This window comes from Hemiscyllium ocellatum, chromosome 18 (assembly GCF_020745735.1).
Source record: "Hemiscyllium ocellatum isolate sHemOce1 chromosome 18, sHemOce1.pat.X.cur, whole genome shotgun sequence".
Classification (NCBI taxonomy): Eukaryota; Metazoa; Chordata; class Chondrichthyes; order Orectolobiformes; family Hemiscylliidae; genus Hemiscyllium; species Hemiscyllium ocellatum.
In genome coordinates this window covers 54,064,939-54,087,358 of record NC_083418.1, presented here as the reverse complement: position 1 = coordinate 54,087,358, position 22,420 = coordinate 54,064,939, and the positions used below count along the sequence as shown (strand labels likewise).

The window sequence follows — 22,420 nt, the reverse complement described above, 5'->3', positions numbered from 1 at the left end:
CGTGTAAATCCCCTTTATGGTGCCTATTCAACTTTGATCCTCATTTTATCCCTTTTACTATTTATATGCCTAAAGACAGCTTTGGGAATCTCCTTTATCTTTGTTGCCAGTTTTCTCAGAACTCCTCTTCACTTCTCTAAATAGGCTTTTTCACTTCCCCTCCAACTCTTCTGCATTCCTCTTGGCGCACAATTCTGTTTTCTACCTGTAACCTGTCACAAGCACTTTTTCTTCATCTTAATTTCTATCTCATTTGTAATCTAAAGAGCTCTGCATTTGTCTGAGGGTTCCTTTTTGAGGGAACATACCTTGACTGTACCCGAGCCATCTCTCCTCTTTTAAAGCTTTTTCCAACAAATTTTAATTCGAGTTTATCCTGCCAAGCTCTATTCTTGACTGCTGAGATCAGATCTCTAACAATTAATTTCTCTTATGCTGAATGGATCACTGTCATTCTCCATCACCCTAAACCACACAATGATCGCTGTTTCCTAAATGTTCTCCTGATAGTCCTGCAGCATTTCATTTCTTGTTGGACTGCACACTGCTGCAGGAAATTCTCCTGAACACAATCTCAGAACTGCTACTCTTCACTGCCCCTTACACTACCAGCATCCAGGCCATATTTGGATTATTAAAGTCCCTCATTACAACCACTATAACATGGTATCTCTCTGCAATATCTGGGCAGATATGTTGCTCTCCATCCTTCATACTAGGTGAAGGTGTATCGACCGGAAAGAGCAATGTAACTGTACTTTGTTCCTTAGATCTAGCCAAATTGTTTTGGTCTTTGAACACTCAAAATCATCCTCTTTCTTCAGGGCTACAATACACTCCTTAACCAAACCCGCCACCCTTTTTTCTTCCCTTCCTTCCATCCTTGAATACGTTTTCTGTACACCCAGTACCAAGAACATTTGAAATCTAGTCTTGCCTTTGCTGGAGCGAGGTCTCTGTTCTCGCCACAGTTTTATATTTCCACATTCCAATTTGCGTTTTTATTATTTTGTTATATTTGTTGTTTGTTATTTTCCATGTTTCCTGGCCCACATTTGTCTCAGGCTTTCTGCAATGCTCCTGTGAAGCTCAGCGTGAGCTGGAAGAATAGCACCGAATTTTCCGCTTGGGAACCCTGCAGCTTCCATACTCAATATAGAGTTCAATATTAGGGTCTGAACTCCCCCACGTCCTAATGCCCTACAGTATACACAAGGCCTTGTTATCACATAGTCTGCCGTTACACACCACCTATTGTTAGCCACGAACGATCCTCAGTAACATCTATTCACCCTCCCTGCCATCTCATTATCGACTCTTTCATCTGTCCAACTGTTTTTCTCTCTCTTCAGGCTCTATCCCTACCTATTATTGTTTACCCCTTACCCTCTCCCCTCCCTTACCTTCTGCATATAAACCAACATTTTCCTGGCTAGCATCAATTCTGAGGAAGACTCACTGGACCCGTAACATTAATTTTGATTTCTCTTCACAGATGCTACCAGACCTGCTAAGCTTTTCCAGCAATCTGTTTTTGTTTCCGATTTACAGCATCAGCAGTTTTTTCGGTTTTATGTTCTATTTCTGTATTCACTTGCTTGTAACCCTAGAATCATAACTGGCAGTTATTACATTTATGGTCTTGTTTGCTAATTTTCTACCTAGTTCCTTAAATTCTGATTACAGAACCATATCCAAAATTATTGGCATAATGGACAGTGAAAATTACAAAGAGATCTTGATCAATTGGGTCAATGGGCTGAGGAGTGGTAGGTGGAGTTTAGTTTGCATAATTGTATCACCAAATGCAATACCTCACAAACACAGACAGGACTTGTACACTTAATGGTTGGGCCCTGAGAGTGCTGTAGAACAGAGAGACATAGGGGTTCAGATATGTAGTTCTTTGAAATTTGCTTGAAAGGTAGATGGTGATTAAGATGTTTAACACGCTTGCCTTCATTACTCAGATTTTTACTTACAGGAGTTGGGATGTCATGTTAAGGTTGTATAGAACATTGATGAGGCCTCGCCTGGAGTTGTGATCACCCTGTTATAGGAAGGATATTACTAAACTGAGAAGGTTCAGAAAAGATTTACCAGGACTGTGCTAGGAATGGAAGGTTTGAGACATAAAAATAGACTGGAAAGGCTGGGACTTTTTCACTGGAGTGTAGCAGGTTGAAGAATGACTTATTGTGGTTTATAAAATCATGAGGGGCATGGGTAAGATGAATAACAAGGGTATTTTCCCTGGGATGGAGGCGTTCAAAAGTAGAGGGCATATTTTTAAGGTGAGAGGAGAAAGATTTGTAAAAGGACACAAGGGACAACTTTTTTTAAAACATGATTTGGAGATGCTGGTATTGGACTGGGGTGTACAAAGTTAAAAATCACACAACACCAGGTTATAGTCCAACAGGTTTAATTGGAAGCACACTAGCTTTTGGAAAGCCGCTCCTTAATCAGGTGGTTGACTTCCAATTAAACCTGTTGGACTATAACCTGGTGTTGTGTGATTTTTAACTTTTTTGAAACAGAGTGGTTCGTGTGTGGAATGAACTGCCAGATGCTGATACAGTTACAATGTTTAAGAGACATTTGGGTAGGTTTGGGAATATGGTCAGCATAGACTGGTTGGACCAAAGGATCTGTTTCCATGCTATATGACTCTATATCCCTCTTCCAACACAAAATATTTGTACCAACGTGGACCAGAAATTCGAGCCATTCACCCTCCCCTGAAGAATGTCCTGCAGCCGTAGTGAAAGTGGAGGCACAAGATACAAGTTCAACTATGGCCCTATTGAATGGTGGTAGGGCACTCTCCACCTACATGGTCCAGATACCGTCACACAAGTAAACCTACAAACTGATCATTAACTTTGTCCATTCTATAAACGGCATTTAAAAGAGGGGAAATTGAGAACAGAAACGGACAAGAGCCTGAGAGATGCAGAGTACGAAAGGTGGAACAACTGGGAGAGGGGATGGGCCTGAAAACATACAAGCCAACAAGAAGGCCAACAACTGTGTATCTTTTTGAGGTGGGATGGGAGCAGGAATAAAGCATAACTTAATGTACCAGTGTGACTGGAATAGTTGCAGGGAAAGAAAGAGGGAAGCCAGAGGTGGCACTTTGATGGTGAGAAAAAAGATTGTGGGATGCCTTCCCATAGTTTAATCCAAGTTATCCAGGATACATCTTTTACAAGTTTTCCAAATGGCATAGTATTTTATGGCTGATATAGAACATACAAAGTTATTAAACCATTATGTCCTGTACAACTGAATTGTGGTCACACGTGCAACTGAAAATCAGAGAATGACCAGCATACTAATGCAGCTATTTACACTAAACAAAGTGTAGGCTCTCATTTCTTTTTTAAACAAGGCCCTGAATTAGATCCTTTCCCTTTGCATTACACTTCTCACAATGCAGGAGCTACAATTTTAGTTGCATACATTACACTTCACAAAGCCAACATACTTAATCAGATGCTTCCTGGCAGCAGGCAGTCCGGACAGCTCTTCATTTAGCACATATTTTTTGGTTCCCATACAGTAGTTCTCCATGTACTCTGCCCAGTGGAGCTGTCTTACATCAAAGTTGAATACCTTAAAAAGAAATAAAAACACAATTCTTAGTAAAACATTGTGTAAACAGATGAGAGATGCATTGAAGCAACTCAGCCAATATGAACAGCTGGCAGGTAAGCCAAGAAATCTTGTGAATTAACAAGTAATTACATGAATTACCAAACCAGAAGTCTCTGGAACAACTATTAAAAATAATCTGCCAGGGCATTTTAGATCACCGTACATTTGTTCTTCAATCTAAGCAGATGTTTCACACAAGTTGACTTCACAAAAAAAAGCTTCAAAATCACACATCAGGTTATAGACCAACAGGTTTAATTGGAAGCACTAGCTTTCGGAGTGTTTATCCTTCATCAGGTGGTACTCCACAACCACCTGGTGAAGGAGCAGCTCTCCGAAAACTAGTGCTTTCAAGTAAACCTATTGGTCTATAACCTGATGCTGTGTGATTTTTAACTTTGTACACAGCAGTCAACACCAGCAACTCCAAATCCTGACAAAACAAAACTACACATTTAAAATATTTCTATTAGCAAAAGGATCAGTAACCAGTAAGGAAATGGATTCTTTTAAAAAGTGAAACACAGGATGCAGTTATGATCTGAAAGCATTTGCCTTTAAGGAGAGGTGAAAGCATATTCATCATACTCAGAGAATATACCTCTGAAAGGGAATTAGATAAATACTTGAAGCGAAGTTTGCAGGACAATGCAGCAAGAGGAAGAGAAAATTGGAAAAATTTGAACATGTCTTTCAAAGAGCTTGTGCTATAACGTTACATAATCAGTATTCAGATTGGCTCTATTTCCAAAGGTGAAAATGAGAAGTAAGAAGTAGGGAGCAAGCCTGAACGACAGTACAAAATGGGATACCTGCAGCAATGCACTGCAATGCTGCATCTATTTTCTGCAAAGCACAATTTTATACACACACACACACACACACACACACACACACACGAATGTGAACAAGAGAAAAGACTTGTGTTTCTTGAACAGCAGCACAGACAAATTGGGCCAAATTATGTTAGATAAATTCGATTCAATTCCCAAGAGGTCCACACCGATCCTCCAAAGAGTAACCCACCCAGACCCATTCCCCCACTCTGTATTTATCACTGACTAATGCACCTACCACTATGGGCAATTTAGCACGGCCAATTTACCTGACCTGCACATGTTAACATAGCAGAGATATTACTGTACATGAGTTCAAAAAGAGTTAAACTGAGATAAAATAGTGATAACATATTTAAAATAATGTGAAAGCACGAAATCTGAATTGAAAACAGAAAATGCTAGAAACATTCACCAGGCAAACAACATCTGCAGAGACAAAAAAGATGCTTCAGGACAATGAACTTTCATCAGATTGGAAAAAGATTTATCCCGAATGCTAAACTTATATTTTTTTTTACTTTTGACAGATTCTGCTTGACCTGGAGTGCCTCCATCATTTCCCATTTCTGCTTCCAAAAGTACTTAATTGGCAGTAAAACACATTAGGTTGTCCTGACTTCATGAAAAACAAAATAAATGTAAGGCTTGCTTTAAAAACATTTGTTTGAGACACCAAGACTGGTTGTACCTCCCCAATCACAAACACCATTCTATTCTGATAAGTGGTGCAGAAGTAGTAAAGCTAAGTTTTTTATTCTAAAAAAATGCTGGATTACACAAATACAGCATATTTAGAGTAACCCAGGAGCCCTCTGTCACCAGAAATAGTTTCATAGCGCCATTTTCCATTGACACAGATATCACCAGCTTTATTTTAATATCAGCGATCAATGAACAGCATCTCAAATATTATTAACGTGCGAATGAGAACTGATAATTGATCATGACGTGTTGTACACAAAACAAAAGCAGGTTGACTAGAAAACAACAAATGACAAAATGAGTGCTGATATGACCAAGTGAACCAAACGGGCTAAATACTGGTATGTATGCTGCGAGGTGACATCTGAAGGAGCCCAAGATGGATCATCCACTTGGCAGTTCTGGTCAAAAATAGTTGTGAATGCCTCAGGCTCGTGTTTTGTGCTGAGGTGCTCAGGTCCCCCATTACTGAGGATGGAGATTTTTGTGGACCATCATCTTCCAATGAGCTGATTAATTATCCACCACTATCAATTGCTAGACGTGATAGGACTGTGTCCCAGTTGAGGAGGCAAAGATCAGACAGGGCTCCAGAGGGTTACAAGGTAGTCAGGAACGAACTGAAGAATGGAGTTAGGAGAGCTGGAAGGGGGCATGAAAAAGCTTTAGTGGGTAGGTCTAAGGAAAACCCTAAGGAACAAGAGGGTGGCCAGAGTGAGGGCAGGGCCAATCAAGGATAGTTGAGGAAACTTGTGCCTGGAGTCGGAGGAGGTAGGAGAGGTCCTTAATGAACACTTTGCTTCAGTATTCATGACTGAGAGGGACCTTGTCGATTATGACGACAGCGTGAAACAGACTGATATGCTCAAACGTTTGATGTTAAACAAGAGGATCTGCTGAAAATTTTGAAAACATAAGAATATATAAATAACCTGAGCCATATGGGATATATCCAACGATACTAAAGAAAACGAGGGAAGAGATTGCTGCACCTTTGGCAATGTTCTCTGCAAACTCACTGTCCACTGGAAGTAGTACCACATGATTGGAGGTTAGCAAATGTTATTCCCTTGTTCAAGAAAGGGAGGAGGGATAACCCTCGTAATTACAAACCAGTCAGTCTCACGTCTATGATGGGTAAAGAATTGGAGAGGATTCTGAGAGACAGGATTTGATTACTTGGACAACCATAGTTTGATCAGAGATAGTCAGCATGGCTTTGAGGGGCAAGTCATGCCTCATAAACTTAACTCAATTATTTGATGTGACAAAACACATTGATGAAGATAGAGCAGTGATGTGGTGTACATATATTTTAGCAAGGCGTTTGATAAAGTTCCCCATGGTAGGCTCATTCAGAAAGTAAAGAGGCATACGATATGGGGTAACGTGGCTGTCTGGATACAGAACTGGCTGGCCCATAGAAGAGAGAGGGTAGTGGTAGATGGCAAGTGTTCAGCCTGGATCGGTTCTGGGACCTCTGCTCTTTATGGTTTTTTATAAATGACTTGGATGATGAAGTCGAAGGGTAGGTTGATAAGTTTGCTGATGACACAAAGATTGGTGGGAGCGGTAGTTAGTGTGGAGGGCTGTTGTATGTTGCAACGGGACATTGACAAGATGCAGAACTGGGCTGAGAAGTGGCAGATGGAGTTCAACCTGGAAAAGTGCCAAGTGATTCATTTTGGAAGGTCAAATTTGAATGCAGAATACAGGGTTAAAGATGATAAATTTGTCATTTAGCTCAAGAGGGTTGGAATATAAAAGCACCGTTGTGCTACTGAGACTTTATAAAGCGCTGGTTAGGCCCCATTTGGAGTACTGTGTCCAGTTTTGGTCCCCACACCTCAGGAAGGACAAACTGGCACTGGAGCATGTCCAGCGGAGATTCACACGGATGATCCCTGGAATGGTAGGTCTAACATATGAGGAACAGCTGAGGATCCTGGGATTGTATTCATTGGAGTTTAAAAGATTAAGGGGAGATCTAGTAGAAACTTACATGGCTTGGAAAGGGTGGACGCTAGGAAATTGTTCCTTAGGCGAGGAGTCTAGGACTCATGGACACAGCTTTAGAATTAGAGGGGGTCAATTCAGAACAGAAATGCAGAGACATTTCTTCAACCAGAGAGTGGTAGGCCTGTGAAATTCATTGCCGCAGAGTGCAGTGGAGGCCGGGACGCTAAATGTCTTCAAGGCAGAGATTGATAAATTCTTGATGTCACAAGGAATTAAGGGCTATGGGGAGAATATGGGTAAGTGGAGTTGAAATGCCCATCAGCCATAATTGAATGGTGGAGTGGACTCGATGGGCCGAATGGCCTTACTTCCACTCCTATGTCTTATGGTCTTATGAGATTCTTTGCAGTGCACAGGAACAGAGGGATTTTGGGGTCCATGGCCATTGGTCCCTCAAAGGTGCCACCCAGGTTGATGGGATTGTTAAGGCGGCGTATGGTGCCTTTCATTAGCAGGGGATTGGGTTTAAAAGCTGCAAGATTATGCTGCAGCTCTATAGACCTTGGTTAGGTCACACTTGCAATATTGTGTTCAGTTCTGGCCACCTCATTATGAGAAGGATGTGAAAGCTTTAGAGAGGGTTCAAAGGAGAATTACCTAGATGCTGCCTGGACTGGAGGTCACATCTTATGAAGAAAGGCTTTTCTCATTGGAGTGAAGAAGGGTGACAGGCAACATGATAGAGGTGTACAAGATGATGAGCGGGATAGATAGAGTGAATAGTCAGACTTTTTCCCAGGGCAGAAATAGCTATCACAAGGGGCCATACCTTTAAAGGTCATTGGAGGAAGAGTATGGGGAGATATCAGAGGTCAGTTCTTTACACAGACAGTGGTAGGTGTGTGGAATGCACTGCCAGTGGTATAGTACAATCAGCTACATTAGGGACATTTAAGCGACTCTTGCATAGGCACATGAATGATAGGAAAATGAAGGGTGTGCAGGTTAGTTTGATCTCAGAGTAGGATAAAAGGTCAGCACAACATCGAGGGCCGAAGGCCCAGTACTGTACTGCACTATTCTATGTTAACTGCAAAATTACGATTTTTGTGTGACCTACTTAATAGCCAACATATCAAGTCTGAAAAAAAAAATCAAAAGACTTACATTGCTGAAAAGTTAGCAAATATGAAAACATTGTTACATGATGTTAGTTTGCGTTGCTAAACAGGGTGATGCTGGCAACGGTCACATACTGACAACTGAAGAACATCATATCTACAATTAAGGAAGGTAATGTCACAAGTACACCAACTGGTGCCTTAGTCACCACACTCAGATATCCACACACTTATTGATCATTTTCCTTTACTTCTCCCCCAAATATTTGAATAAATATTTGAAAGAGAAATATTTACAGGGCAATGATGAAAGAGCAGGTGAGTTGGACTAATCGAATGAGTAGCTGTTTCAAAAAGCTGGCACATACATAAGCCGAATGGCTTCCTCTATCTAAATCAGCCAGGGATCAAAAACATTTACAACTTTAAAACAATACAAGATTTAGTATTAATGATAATCTGACCAATTTAGAAACTAACCTGTTTCCAATCTGTGATGCATATAACAGTTAAGACCCTGACAGCATGGTAGATTTAAAATAACATTTTTCACCTTGAGTCACTGACTGCAACAAAGTAGAGCTTTTTAAATATCATGTTGCCTTATGACAAGACACAGTGCGGTGTTGGTTATAATGCAGTCTGTAGGTACCAAACTTCAATCACTTCCCACAACCATGAGAATGGGGCAAAAAAAAAAACTAGTTCAACATTTCCACTTTGGAACATAATGTTTAGATTTTTTTTAAAAGAGGGCAAGGTCATCTTCCTAAGATTCTTTTCAACCAGAAATAGTATAACTTGTATGTCTGGCTCTGACACTGCAGGGATGTATTCAATCCAAGGTAAAGGCTGTTAGAAAACTTTCTGATTTATCACATATAACTCAAAACCTAAACTGATGCTAATAAAGTAAATTTAAATAAAAAACTGGACTTCATTAAAAATCCAAGAGAATAGCAATCCAGACATGCTCAAAGTAAAATCATTCTAATACTGCTTTACACAACCATCACAAACCAAAATTTAGTTTTTTTTTAAAAAGATGCTGGAAATGGAAGTCCTACAAATAAATGATGATTTAAAGAGGTTTTGATAATGCTCACTGAACAGCTTTAGGTTCAAATCTGATGTAATTGCTTAACAGTTCAAATTTTATCATCTTGGCTGCCAGGGATCTTCCTAAAGAATGGAATGGTATAAATAGGAAGCCTTTCACTACTTCCAAGCAAGCACCAGTAAGCCAATAGAATGCTTTTTAAGTGTAATCACAGGTACAATAGGAGGAAGCTGAGCAACAAATTTGTGCACAGTAAGGTCTGTCAAATGAGACAGAAAATTTTCAGCTTCAGTAATTAATGTTTGCAAAGACATTGACCAGATCATTAGGGAGAAATGTCATTCTCTTTGAAACAGCACCGTACTACTTTTATTTTCACCCAAAGGAGCCTGGCTGTAACATCTTGGCCAAAAGACAGTGCAGTGCTTTAGTACTGCCACCCGGATAGCACACTTAGGTTCCCAGAACAGAATTTGAACCCACAACATGTTAACTCAGCAGCACAAGAGTTACCACTTAGCATCATGTGGCACCAATTCTGAATTATGATAAAGGTGTATTACATTGTTTTGGGGAATTTGGATTTGTTTTAAAGTAAAAATAAATAGATTTGGATTTTAGTCTGTGGAGATAAAAGTTTTGTTTTAAAGGGATCATAAAATTATTTGGCACAATGAAGTAAATGCATCATTTCCAAAAAAGATAAGTGACTCCTTACAGTATATGAAGGAGTGTTTAAACAAGAGGAACTTTTATGACAGAAAGAAAACAGATCAGTTGCCACGAGCCATTTGAGCTCAATTATCAAGAAGTTTCATCCTAACAGAAGGACAGTTTTCTAGTTTGTAGAAACTTGAGGTTAAGGGAGTTTGCAAAGTCACCAATCTGAGAAACTGCGTAGAAGTTTTCAATCTGTCAGATCTGACATGAGGATCAAGGCTCAAGAACTGGAAAAACATCTTTTGACCATCCGCACTGGAAAAAAAATCAGTTAGGTAAGAAATGAAGAGGTGAAAATAGAAGTGATATTTCATGGGATTGAGTATCTGGATATTGTTGGGAAAGGAATCTTTCCCAACATGTTAACATGAGTTAACATGTTGTGGGTTCAAGTTCTGTTCTGGGAACCTAAGTGTGCTATCCGGGTGGCAGTACTAAAGCACTGCACTGTCTCTTGGCCAAGATGTTACAGCCAGGCTCCTTTGGGTGAAAATAAAAGTAGTACGGTGCTGTTTCAAAGAGAATGATCTTTTTGCATTTAGATCAAGAAGATATTAAAGATCTTTCTAAACTTTATTACTTATAGCTTTTTCTCCCCTTTTATGCAGTACTTATATTATAAAACACTGGTGGTCCAGAGTGAATATGTTCCATGACAGACCACCATAGTGACCAAAGGCAAATTTAAACTTATGATTCAGCAAGACCAGGAATAGGGAAGGCAAATGGAATATTTCCCTTTAATTCAAAATATACAAGGCACTAGTCAGACCATATCTGGAAAACTGTAAATAGTTTTGGGCCCCTTTTCTAACGAAAGATGTCGAGGCAGCCCAGAGAAGTTTCACTAGGCTGGGAGCAGGTATGAAGGAACTGTTTTATGAGGAGACGTGGTGTAGGTTGGACCTGTAATCACTGGCGCTCAGAAGAATGAGGTATGACTTTAGTGAAACATGCAAGCTTCTCAGGGACTTTACACAGTAAATGTGGAAAGAATGTTTCCCCTTGCGGCAAAGTATAACATCAGAAGGCATATCTCAATCTCAAATTAAGAGGTCTCATATTCAGGACAGAGTTGAGGAGCAATTTCTACTCTCAGAACGCAGTGAATCCGTTAAAAATTCTTTACTACTGAGGCAGTTGAGGCTAGCTTGTTAGGTTTATGCAAGACTGAGATGGGTAGATTTTTAACCAGTTAGGGAACCAAAGGTTATAGGGAAAAGACAGGCAAGTGAAGTTGTGAATTACCAGAACAGCAGTGATCTCATTGTATGGCAGAGCAGACTCAATGCACTGAATGGCATACTTCTGCTTCTACATTTTATGGTCTTAAAGTTTCACTCTGAAATCTGAATTGGACAGCATAACCATCAAATGGGATAATAACAAAATAATTTTCTGACATCACATATTCACAGAATAAAGCTAACCAACTTAAAATAAAGTCCTAGTGGATCAAAGAGGTGATCACTTATTAGAGAGACAGGACTGGTAGTGGTTATTCTGAGGGTCACCATGTCTCAGACGAGGTAAGAGTTGGGAAGGAGTGTCTTTTATGGCAACCTCAGCTAGTATGGGAAATAAACCAATGCTGTTGATGTTACACTGTATTCCAAATCAGTCATTCAGCAAACTGACCCTAAATTTACAAGAATATTCACAAACTCATTTAGGGCCCAAGGGGTCAGAAGTTAGACAATATTTTGAGACAGAAGCTGTAAGGAGTGGGACAAGTTAAGAGTGGAAAGCAATGCTTTGTTTGCAACATGGACCACAGAACTACTATGCATCTTAAGCACCAAGATGGCTTGGGGTAGCAGAGGTGGTGTGGGTTGGGGGAAAGAAAGAAATACACTGAATCATCTGTGATAAACTGATATTCCAAAAGAATGAATGCAATATATAGATAGCATATACACTGATAAATTCAGTACAAAAGGTCACAGTATGCACAAACTAAGACCTACTTTCTTGTCATCCGCACTCATTTGACACATAAGCATGTTTATGTTATCAGTGTTCCACACCCATGAATGGCTTGTGAAGTATTCAACCAACATCATTGATCTGTGCAGCCGATTAATGACTTTCATCATCCTAGACATCAAGAAAGTCAGGTTAATCATCACAACAGAAGGACAGTAGCTGTACATCTTTTTGGCATGAAAACAAATTGGCAGATACAACAAACAGCACATCACTCTGAATACAACTCAAACTGTAAAGTTAATTTCTGAAAAAAATTACAACATAACGATTAAAATTTTAAAAGATTAAATCTCTTCGATTTTCTTTAAAGCGATCTGGTGACAAAAACAATGAACCATGGACAAATTTACTGAAGGAATCATTGGTTATAAACTCCATAATTCCAATGGAATTACACTTACCCTCTTAGTTAATTCATAAGTAAAAGCAGAATTTCAAAAGATGCTTATCAACAATAGGATATGCAGCCATCTCAGTGTAGCTCAGCACCAAGATGAAATATCAAGTTTCAGCACAGAAATTTAACAACAAATTAAAGAACAAATAGCCAAGCATCAGAGCATTTTCAAAATTCCATGAGTCTGATACGCCAGAAATTGTTTTTTTTCTGGAGGGTGGGGGGTAAAATCAGCTGTAAGACTCTGCAAATGTTAAAAATCAAAACCAGAAGCACAAAATATGGTTATAGAAAGCAAATCCATCACTACATTAACTAAACTGTACTTTGCCAGAGATGTTGCCAGTAAGCAGTCAAAACTAATAATGCCATTTTCCTCTTTGCAAATAGGCTTTACATGGGCAAATATTACCATTTTCAGGAGTTACAAGAAACTTTTCAATTCAACAAACTTGTGTGTAGAAGTGCTGTCTAATATCTCAAGGGCCTGGTCCTAATTCTTCGGCTATGCATCCCAATTCTAGAATCTGCAACCAGTGGAAATAATTTATTTTTATCTACCTGGATCTTTCCTGTTAATATGTTGAAGACTTTGATCAGATCAACTCTTAATCTTCTAAATTCAAGAGAAGACAAGCCTAATTTGCATAAGCTCTCCTCATAACTCAATCCCAGAAGTCCTGGTATCATTCTTGTAAATCTATGTTGTGCCCCTCCAAGGACAATATATCCTTTGAGATATGGTGCCTAGATCTGCACTCAGTTCTCCAAGTGGCGTCGAACTAGAGTTTGGAATAGCTTCAACATAACTTCTGCATTTTTATATTCCACTCCACTAGGTATAAAGGCCAGCATTCCATTAGTCTTTTTGACTATTTTCAGCTCTTGATCATGGCATTTTAAAGACAGGAAAGAGATGAGAGAAAGAATGAAGAGAGGGCAAAAGTAGAAGTGAGACGGGGAAAAAAAAGAAGTAATTCTCAAACCATGGCCTTACAATTTGGAGACAAAAGTTCTACCCTTTTGAGGAAGGCTACATGCCAACATTGCTTACACTGTCACAGTGATAACTAGCTAGTTTTCCTAAGCCTGTAATGCAATAATTATTAGGAAATTGATATAGACATAAAACTTTGAAGACTACCTCTTGTCCCAGGTAGATCAAAGTTGAATGCATTTCTTCAGCATACGTTGCTGCAACTAGGTGAAACAAATCACTTTTAAAAAAATGTTGATGTAAAAGGTTTATTGGTCACCTAGAGGTCTTTAAATTATGAAAAGTTTTAATACAATGGTTACAGACAGAATGTTTCCTTTGTGAGGGAACAGCAAACAAAAAGGACATCAATATCAGACAGTGACAAGAGATCCAATAATGATGGTATTGGTGCATTAATGCAGAGGCTACACAAGCATTTGAGGGAAGAAGAACATAAGAATGAGGAGCAGGAGGAGGCCGTCCGGCCCTTCGAGCCTGCTCTGCCATTCAATAAGATCATGGCTAATCTTATTGGGGACTCAACTCCGCTTACCTGTGTTTTCACCATATCCCTCAATTCCCATATTTTTCAAAGAAGTATTTACCTTAGCTTTAAAGGTGATTACTGAAGCATGGGCAAGGAATTCCATGGATTAACAACCCTCTGGGTGAAGAAACTCCTTCTCAGTTCAGTTCTAAACCTGCTTCCTCTAATCTTCAAGCCACGCCCTCTTGTCCTAGTTTCACCTACCAGTGGAAACATCCTATTTATTTACACTTTATCAATTCTTTTCATAATTTTAGATGCTTCTTTAAGATCCCCACTCATTCTTCTGAATTTCAATGAATATAATCACAATCAACACAGCCTCTTCCTATAAGCCAACCCCCTCAACTCTGGAATCAACCTAGTCAACCTCCTCTGGTGCCAGTACATCCTTTAATAAGGAAAACAAATCTGCACACAGTACTCCAGGCGTGGCCTCACCAGCTCCTTGAATAGCTTTAGCATTACCTCTCTGCTTTTAAACTCAACCCCTTTAGCAATGAAGGACAAAATTCCATTTGCCTTCCTAATTACTTGTTGTACCTGCAGACCAGCCTTCTGTGATTCATGTACAAGGACATCCAGGTCCCTCTGCACAGCAGCATGCTGCAAATCCTTACCATTCAAGTATAAATCTATTTTGCTGTTACTTCTACCAAAATGTATGACTTTACATCTACAAACATTGTATCCCATCTGCCAAACCTGTGTCCACTCAATGTATCTATATTCCTCTGCAGAGTTTCACAGTCCTCTGCACACTTGCTCTACCACTCATCTTAAAGTCATCTGCAAATTTTGACCCCATACACGTGGTCCCCAACTCCAAATCATCTATATAAATTGTAAATAATTGTGGTCCCAATACCGATCCCTAAGGCATACCACTAGTCACTGATTGCCAGCCAGAATAGCACTCATTTATCTCTACTCTTTGCTTCCTGTCAGAAAACCCCCAATCTTCTATCCACACTAATTCTCTACGCCTAACACCATGCATCCTTATCTTACACAGCAGGCTCATGAGTGGCACATTGTCAAAGGCCTTTTGGAAATCTAGGTACACCACATCTACTGGGTCTCCGTTGTCCACCTTACTTGAAGCGTCTTCATGGAATTCCAAAAGATTTGTGAAGCATGACCTGCCATTCATGAACCCATGCTGGGTCTGTATAATGGGACAATTTTTCAAGATGCCCTTCTATTTCTTCCTTGATAATAGACTCCGGCATCTTCCCCACTACAGAGGTTAAGCTCAATGGTCTATAATTTCCCACCTTTTGTCTACTTCCCTTTTTAAACAGTGGCGTCACATTTGCTATTTTCCAATCTACTGGAACTGCCCCAGACTCCAACGAACTTTGGAAAACTACCACCAGTCCACCTGCTATTTCTCTGGCCATCTCTTTTAGTACCCGGGGATGCATTCCACCAAGGCCAGGAGACTTATCTATCCTTAGCTCCATTAGTTTACCCAACACTAGCTCTTCCATAATAATAATTGTTTCCAAGTCCTCACCTACTTTTGTCACTTCGTCACTTACATGCATGTTATTAGTATCCTCCACTGTAAAGACTGATCCAAAATACCTATTCAATGCCTCAGCCATTTCATCATATCCCATAACTAACTATCCCTTCTCATCCTCTAAAGGAACATTTATTTTAGCCACTCTTCTTCACTTTATACATTTATAAAAACTTTTTCTATCTGCCTTTATATTCCTTGTTAGTTTTTCCTCATACTCTATCTAACTTTTCTTTACAGCTGTTTCTGTGGTTTTCTGTTGACCTTTAAAGTTTTCCCAAATCTTCTAGATTCCTGCTGTTTTTGGCCACTTTGCATGCCTTCTCCTTCACTTTGATAGTCTGCCTTATTTCCCCTGGCAGATTACCCCTCCTCTTACTGTTCTTCCTTCTCACCAGGATATACTTGTGGTGAGCACTTTGAAAAATTGAAGTTCCTCCACTGCTCATCAACTGTCACACCATAAAGTCTTTGTTTCCAGTCTACTTTAGCCAGGTCCTCCCTCATTCTATCATAGGCCCCCGGTATTGGATTTTATCTTCACACTATCCAGCTGTATTTTAAATTCAATCATACTGTTATCACTCCTTCCAAGAGGATCCCTGGCTATGAGGTCATTAATTATTCCTGTCTCATTACACAGGTCCAGATCTAAGATAGCTTGCTCCCTCCTAAGTTCATACATGCTTTTCAAGAAAACTATCACGATACACTCAACGAGCTCCTCCTCAAGCCTATCCTTACAGAGCTAGTTCGACCAATCTACATGCATTTTAAAATCCCTCTTGATAATAGCTGCTTCCATTTTTACGGACATTAGTTTTTTTCTTGTTTATTGCCTGGCCCAATGTGATGTTATTATTTGGTGTGCCTATCAGTGACTTTTCCTTCTTGGAATTTCTAATTTCCAAATGGATTCAACCTCAAGCACCATAGAACCTATATCATCTCTCAGCACCGCCCTGACGCGTCCTTGAATATCAAAGCTACACCACCTCCCTTGCATTCCTGTCTGCCCTTCCGAATAGTCTGGTGCCCCCGGATATTTAATACACAGTTATGACCATGACACCAAGAGAACAGAGGGCTGCAATATTATACTTAGATGAGAAATTACAGAGATTAGAAAAAAATGAAAAGGGCTTCAAGTGCAGCATAAAAAACAGCCTAGACTGTTTTAGTCAGTCAGTTTCTGTGCCTTTTTTTTGTAGCCTGAACAACACCATGCAAAATAAACTAGAAGATTTTAATTCGTCTTCCTGCTTGACCACTGTATCAGTAGTTACCTTTGTTTCCAGCAATTAAGCTGCTACTTCTAGTTACTCATGCCAAGAGGTCTGATGTCATGGTATGGCAGCTTCTGTCTCATGCCATCCTCACATGTCCACGGAAGCATGTTTGCAAGCACTCTGCAATTTGACTTCCAACTCAGCATGAACCAAACCCTCTTTTTGTTGCCCTCTACTTTACACTGTAACTGAGGTCTCAGCCACTCTACAGCTCTGATCAAATGACTGAAATACTAATATTGTCCTTTCTGGATGCAACCTTTATGAATTTATTTTGCTCATCAATTTTATTTACCAATTCACTTGTCTTAAGAGTCTGTATACAGAACTTCTAGCATGTATTTAAGCAACACACTTTCTTCCATAGACCTATATTTACTGTTCAGCACCTTGAGTATTTTTTTTCCTTGATATAAACTTAATTTTTTCTTGTTGTTAATGCATTCTTCATCTTCACAACATTATTGCTGGCCATCTCAATCTTTTGACTAACTTTTGTATCACATTTGCCAACTTGTGTTATGATTTGTCCTAAATAGACAAACTGAACTACTTGTTTCAGTTTGACCAATCCACTTAAATCTTCCCTCTAGTTTTTTCAAATTTATTCCTTTCAACTAGTATTGTTTTTGGCTTTTGGGTGTCTTACTTAATCTATATTTCTAGCTTTAACTTGATCCATGATAAGTTCTGCTATAAAGGACATTTCGTGAACACGAATTTGCTATGACATGATTGACAAATTGGGGACACCGTTTCTAAAAGTGTGAAGTTTTAAAGCATGTATTGGTTATAACATAATTCTAGCCCCATTAGTTTAAATGGTGCTGTTATTATGCGATTTTCTTATAACATGGGATTGCACAAGAACAAAACTACCTAGTTATAGCAGAACTGACTGTGTTTAACTTCTGATTCTGCAAGCAGAATTTGTTAGTCAGTGTATGGCAAAAGTCTTTTTAAAAATTTAACCTGTTTTTCTAATTAACCTGTTCAGAGATGTTATATACCTCTCGGGTCAGGGGTAGACCTACCTCAAATTTGTTATGTTCTTGCCTACAATCAGTTTCAGTTCATTTGGTGTGACATCATCACCCTAATATACAGGAAGTCTGGGAATGGCAGAAAAGGCAGAAGGGTCAGAAAATCATAACAAGTTGGTATGACAAGGACTCAAAAGGCAATTAAGCAACATAAAGTACTTCTTTAAATGTGAAGACATCTTCATGACTTTTTTTTAGTTTTAAAAGAGAAGTTGTACTGGCACCACAACAAGCATCCCCACCCCTCTCCCCTCCATGCACATCTCAGGAACAATTATTGGTAATAGGCATGGAGCAATCATGAGTACCCAAGTAACAGCACTCTCCACAAAGATGGTGACAAAGCTGAAACAAGGGCAAAGAAGGATTCTTGGGAAAATAAACAGCCAGTCCAAGAGACTGAAAAAAAAGCATCCTCATTGACTATCTGGCAGCTTTTTGGAAAAAAATAAACAGTTCCTCCAACCGGAGGTAAAACTGTGAAAGTTAAATTGTGAAACGGCGAACAGTATCTGCTGTCAAGACAAGAATGTTGGAATGAAGAATTTCCCTTACTGTGGGCTGCACAAGGTCTTTATGAAATAGACTGCTGCGACTTTAATCAATGGACATATGTGGCTGCGCAAACCACAACAAGAGGTGCTCTCAAGATTAAATTAGATTAAAGCAAAGATTTGCTCGCAATGCAGCTGACTGTGCTACGCCTGACAAAGCAGTATTTGTAATGTTGTTTGCGAGCCTTGAATTTAGAGTTCAAATCTCCTGCGCCAACATTACATCCTACAGTTCACAGAACTCTCGCCAAAACATTAACTTACTGCAGTAGCTACCAAGGCCAATTTATTACAACTCCAACTGTTAGCCAATAATATTTCCAGTTGAAAGTAAACATGGAACAAATTATGACAGTCAGGTGATAGAGCAGCATCATTTTTTGAAAACACATCAACCAAGGACTTCAAAAATAAGCATAACACTAAATTCCCAAGGACAATCTCAAGCCTTGGAGAATAGAATATAAATATAGTCTGATTATATTTTGCAAACAGTACAAGAATTCTTACTGTTACTGAAAAGTTTTTCCCTGCATCCACATGCTTTCTTACACCAACAGTGGACAACAGTTTCAGCATCAAAACCATCATTTAAGTCAGTCAATCTAGACTTGATTGTCTCAAAGATTCAGACGATGACACTAAAGGGGTAGGTGGGAAGGAAGGTAAGGAGGGAGGGCAGGGAGAGAACAAGGGACTATCAAACCAGTTAGTAAATTACGGCGACTGACCTTGCCAATCCCTGGGTTGTTGTCCTGATCATGTCTAAAGAGATTTTGCCAAAGCAAAGTGTGTCACTGATAATTAGATCCAGATTTCAATGTTTAGGATCTGACAGAAAAACCCAATGACAGGTAGCTCAGGGTTTAAATTCAGTCACTATGTATAGCATGATCTAAAGGAATAGCTTCAACTCCCAACAAATTATGACAGTCAGGTGACAGAATAGCATCATTTTTTGAAAACGCATCAACCAAGGGGCGGCACGGTGTCTCAATGATTAGCACTGCTGCCTCACAGCACCAGGATCCCAGGTTTGAATCCAGCCTCGGGTGACTGTCTGTGTGGAGTTTGTACATTCTCCCTGTGTCTGTGTGAGTTTCCTCTGGATGCTCCAGTTTCCTCCCACGGTGCAGGTTAGGTGAATTGGCCATGCTAAATTGCTCATAGTGTTAGATGCAATAGTCAGAGGGAAATGGGTCTGGTGGGGTTACTCTTCGGAGGGTCGGTGTGGACTCGTTGGGCCGAATGGCCTGTTTCCACACTATAGGGAATCTAATCTAATCTATAAGGTGTTGCAGTTTCCACAGTTAGTGAGATTGGCAACACTTTTTATTAAAGCTGCAATGACAAAGATAAAGTTGCTGAATACAGAGGTTGTGCCTCCAGGTACAGAGATAGACCCGACATCATCAATCCAGGCTATGAGGGCCTTTGTTCAGATGACATTAGCAAAGTGGAAGTGGAAAAGCAATTACCTTGGAATGGATCACTGCTAGTTTTGATTGCAGTCAGTACTTGGAGTGGAATTTCCTATGTTTTATATTTTAAAATTAGCCTGAGCTTTTAAGACAGAGTTTTCATCTGTCCCATGAGATCACAATGTCTAGTGGAAAGGTTATATGTTGAAAGAAACAAGACACCATAGATATTAGGGACTAGTTGGAGGGAGTGGTGCGTCTTTTATGTCAGAAAATAACCACGGAATAAATAAACCACTCATTAATGGGGTTTTATTTGATTTGTGCACAAATTACAGCATGGCCCTTTCAATGGATGCTACCTTAGGAAAACTCCCTGTTTAAATGGTCTCCAATTCAAAGTTGCAACATTGCTCCTGATGCATTACAATTTAAATTAACCACAAAATCATTGTGATTGACAAGGTCGTATCAGAAACCAGTCAGGTACTCTTTCTAAAATGAACAATGGTAAAGAGTACATAATAAATCATATTTTACATACATTTATTCCAGAGGATGGTAACTCTACTCTAAGTCTGAGAATCATTCAGTAGAAAAGATTACTTTCCTCATTATGCCTGTGCCAGGTCTTTGAGAGAACTACCCAAAGGGAGTCAGGGGGCTGAGTTGAGTATGGTTGCCATTACAAAAGAGAAAGTGCTAGAAAAGCTAAAAGGTTTTAAAATTGATAAATCTCCTGGCCCCGATGGGATACATCCTAGAGTTCTGAGAGAGGTGGCTGAGGAAATAGCGGAGGCATTGGTTGAGATCTTTCAAGAGTCACTGGAGTCAGGGAAAGTCCCGGATGATTGGAAGATCGCTGTTGTAACCCCCTTGTTCAAGAAAGAATCAAGACAAAAGACGGAAAATTATAGGCCAATTAGCCTAACCTCGGTTGTTGGTAAAATTCTAGAATCCATCATTAAGGATGAGGTTTCTTAATTCTTGGAAGAGCAGAGTCTGATTAGAACAAGTCAACATGGATTTAGTAAGGTTGAGGTCGTGTCTGACAAACCTGTTGGAATTCTTTGAAGAGGTGACAAGTAGGTTAGACCAGGAAACCCAGTGGATGTGGTCTATCTAGACTTCCAAAAGGCCTTTGATAAGGTGCCACACAGGAGGCTGCTGAGCAAGGCGAGGGCCCATGGTGTTTGAGGTGAGCTACTGGTATGGATTGAGGATTGGCTGTCTGACAGAAGGCAGAGAGTTGGGATAAAAGGTTCTTTTTCGGAATGGCAGCCGGTGACAAGCGGTGTCCCGCAGGGTTGAGTGTTGGGGCCTCAGCTGTTCACGTGATATATAAATAATCTGGATGAAGGGACTGGGGGCATTCTAACGAAGTTTGCCGATGATACGAAGTTAGGTGGACAGGCAGGTAGTACTGAGGAAGTGGGGAGGCTGCAGAAGGATCTAGACATTTTGGGAGTGTGGTCCAGGAAATGGCTGATGGAATTCAACGTGAGCAAATGCGAGGTCTTGCACTTTGGAAAAAAGAATAAAAGCATAGACTACTTTCTAAACGGTGAGAAAATTCGTAAAGCCAAAGTACAAAGGGATCTGGGAGTGCTCGTCCAGGATTCTCTAAAGGTAAACATGTAGGTTGAGTCCGTGATTAAGAAAGCGAATGCAATGTTGTCACTTATCTCAAGAGGGTTGGAATATAAAGGCACCGTTGTGCTACTGAGACTTTATAAAGCGCTGGTTAGGCCCCATTTGGAGTACTGTGTCCAGTTTTGGTCCCCACACCTCAGGAAGGACATACTGGCACTGGAGCATGTCCAGCGGAGATTCACATGGATGATCCCTGGAATGGTAGGTCTAACATATGAGGAACGGCTGAGGATCCTGGGATTGTATTCGTTGGAGTTTAGAAGATCAAGGGGAGACTTAATAGAAACTTACAAGATAATACACAGCTTGGAAAGGGTGGACGCTGGGAGATTGTTTCCGTTAGGCGAGGAGACTAGGACTCGTGGACACAGCCTTAGAATTAGAGGGGGTCAATTCAAAACAGAAATGCGGAGACATTTCTTCAGCCAGAGAGTGGTGGGCCTGTGGAATTCATTGCCGCAGAGTGCAGTGGAGGCCGGGACGCTAAATGACTTCAAGGCAGAGATTGATAAATTCTTGATGTCACAAGGAATTAAGGGCTACGGGGAGAATGCTGGTAAGTGGAATTGAAATGCCCATCAGCCATAATTGAATGGCAGAGTGGACTCGATGGGCCGAATGGCCTTACTTCCACTCCTATGTCTTATGGTCTTAATCTCACTTCTTTGCGCTTTCTTCAGAACTTGGAACAATTTAAATATACATCCAATTTCCTTCTGAAAACTAACATGGATGGGAGTGTCTTCCTGTGACCCCAAAGTTCCAGTAATTCAACACCAAAGGCCATGTCAGTAAAATCTAGATTTGGCTATTCAGTCACCAAGAACCAGTGGCACTTTCAAACCTTCAACAGCATTTCAAGGGACACTTTCAAAGTCTATTTTAGTAAAGAAGTTGTGAATTGGTACAAAAAGGAGGAAAAATTGCATCAAATCTTAACAATCTGACATCCTCATTCA

At 40.0% G+C, this 22,420-nt stretch overlaps 2 protein-coding genes across 3 annotated transcripts in view; one reads left to right on the top strand and one right to left on the bottom strand.

Annotated features, from left to right (window-relative positions):
* Positions 1–5,156, top strand: part of LOC132824472 (endoplasmic reticulum-Golgi intermediate compartment protein 2-like) — a 62,282-nt gene extending 57,126 nt beyond the window's left edge. The window contains exon 14 of the mRNA XM_060839025.1: positions 5,027–5,156. The gene's annotated coding sequence lies outside the window, so the exon portion shown is untranslated. The remainder of the gene's footprint in view (positions 1–5,026) is intronic.
* The window catches only part of far1 (fatty acyl CoA reductase 1), a 98,572-nt gene that overhangs the window by 3,611 nt on the left and 72,541 nt on the right, over positions 1–22,420 (bottom strand). For both annotated transcript variants that reach the window (XM_060839022.1, XM_060839023.1), the window contains exons 10-11: positions 12,029–12,158; positions 3,491–3,618 (exon numbers count right to left, since the gene is read on the bottom strand). In XM_060839022.1, the coding sequence (XP_060695005.1) occupies positions 3,491–3,618; positions 12,029–12,158 (258 nt within the window). The remainder of the gene's footprint in view (positions 1–3,490; positions 3,619–12,028; positions 12,159–22,420) is intronic.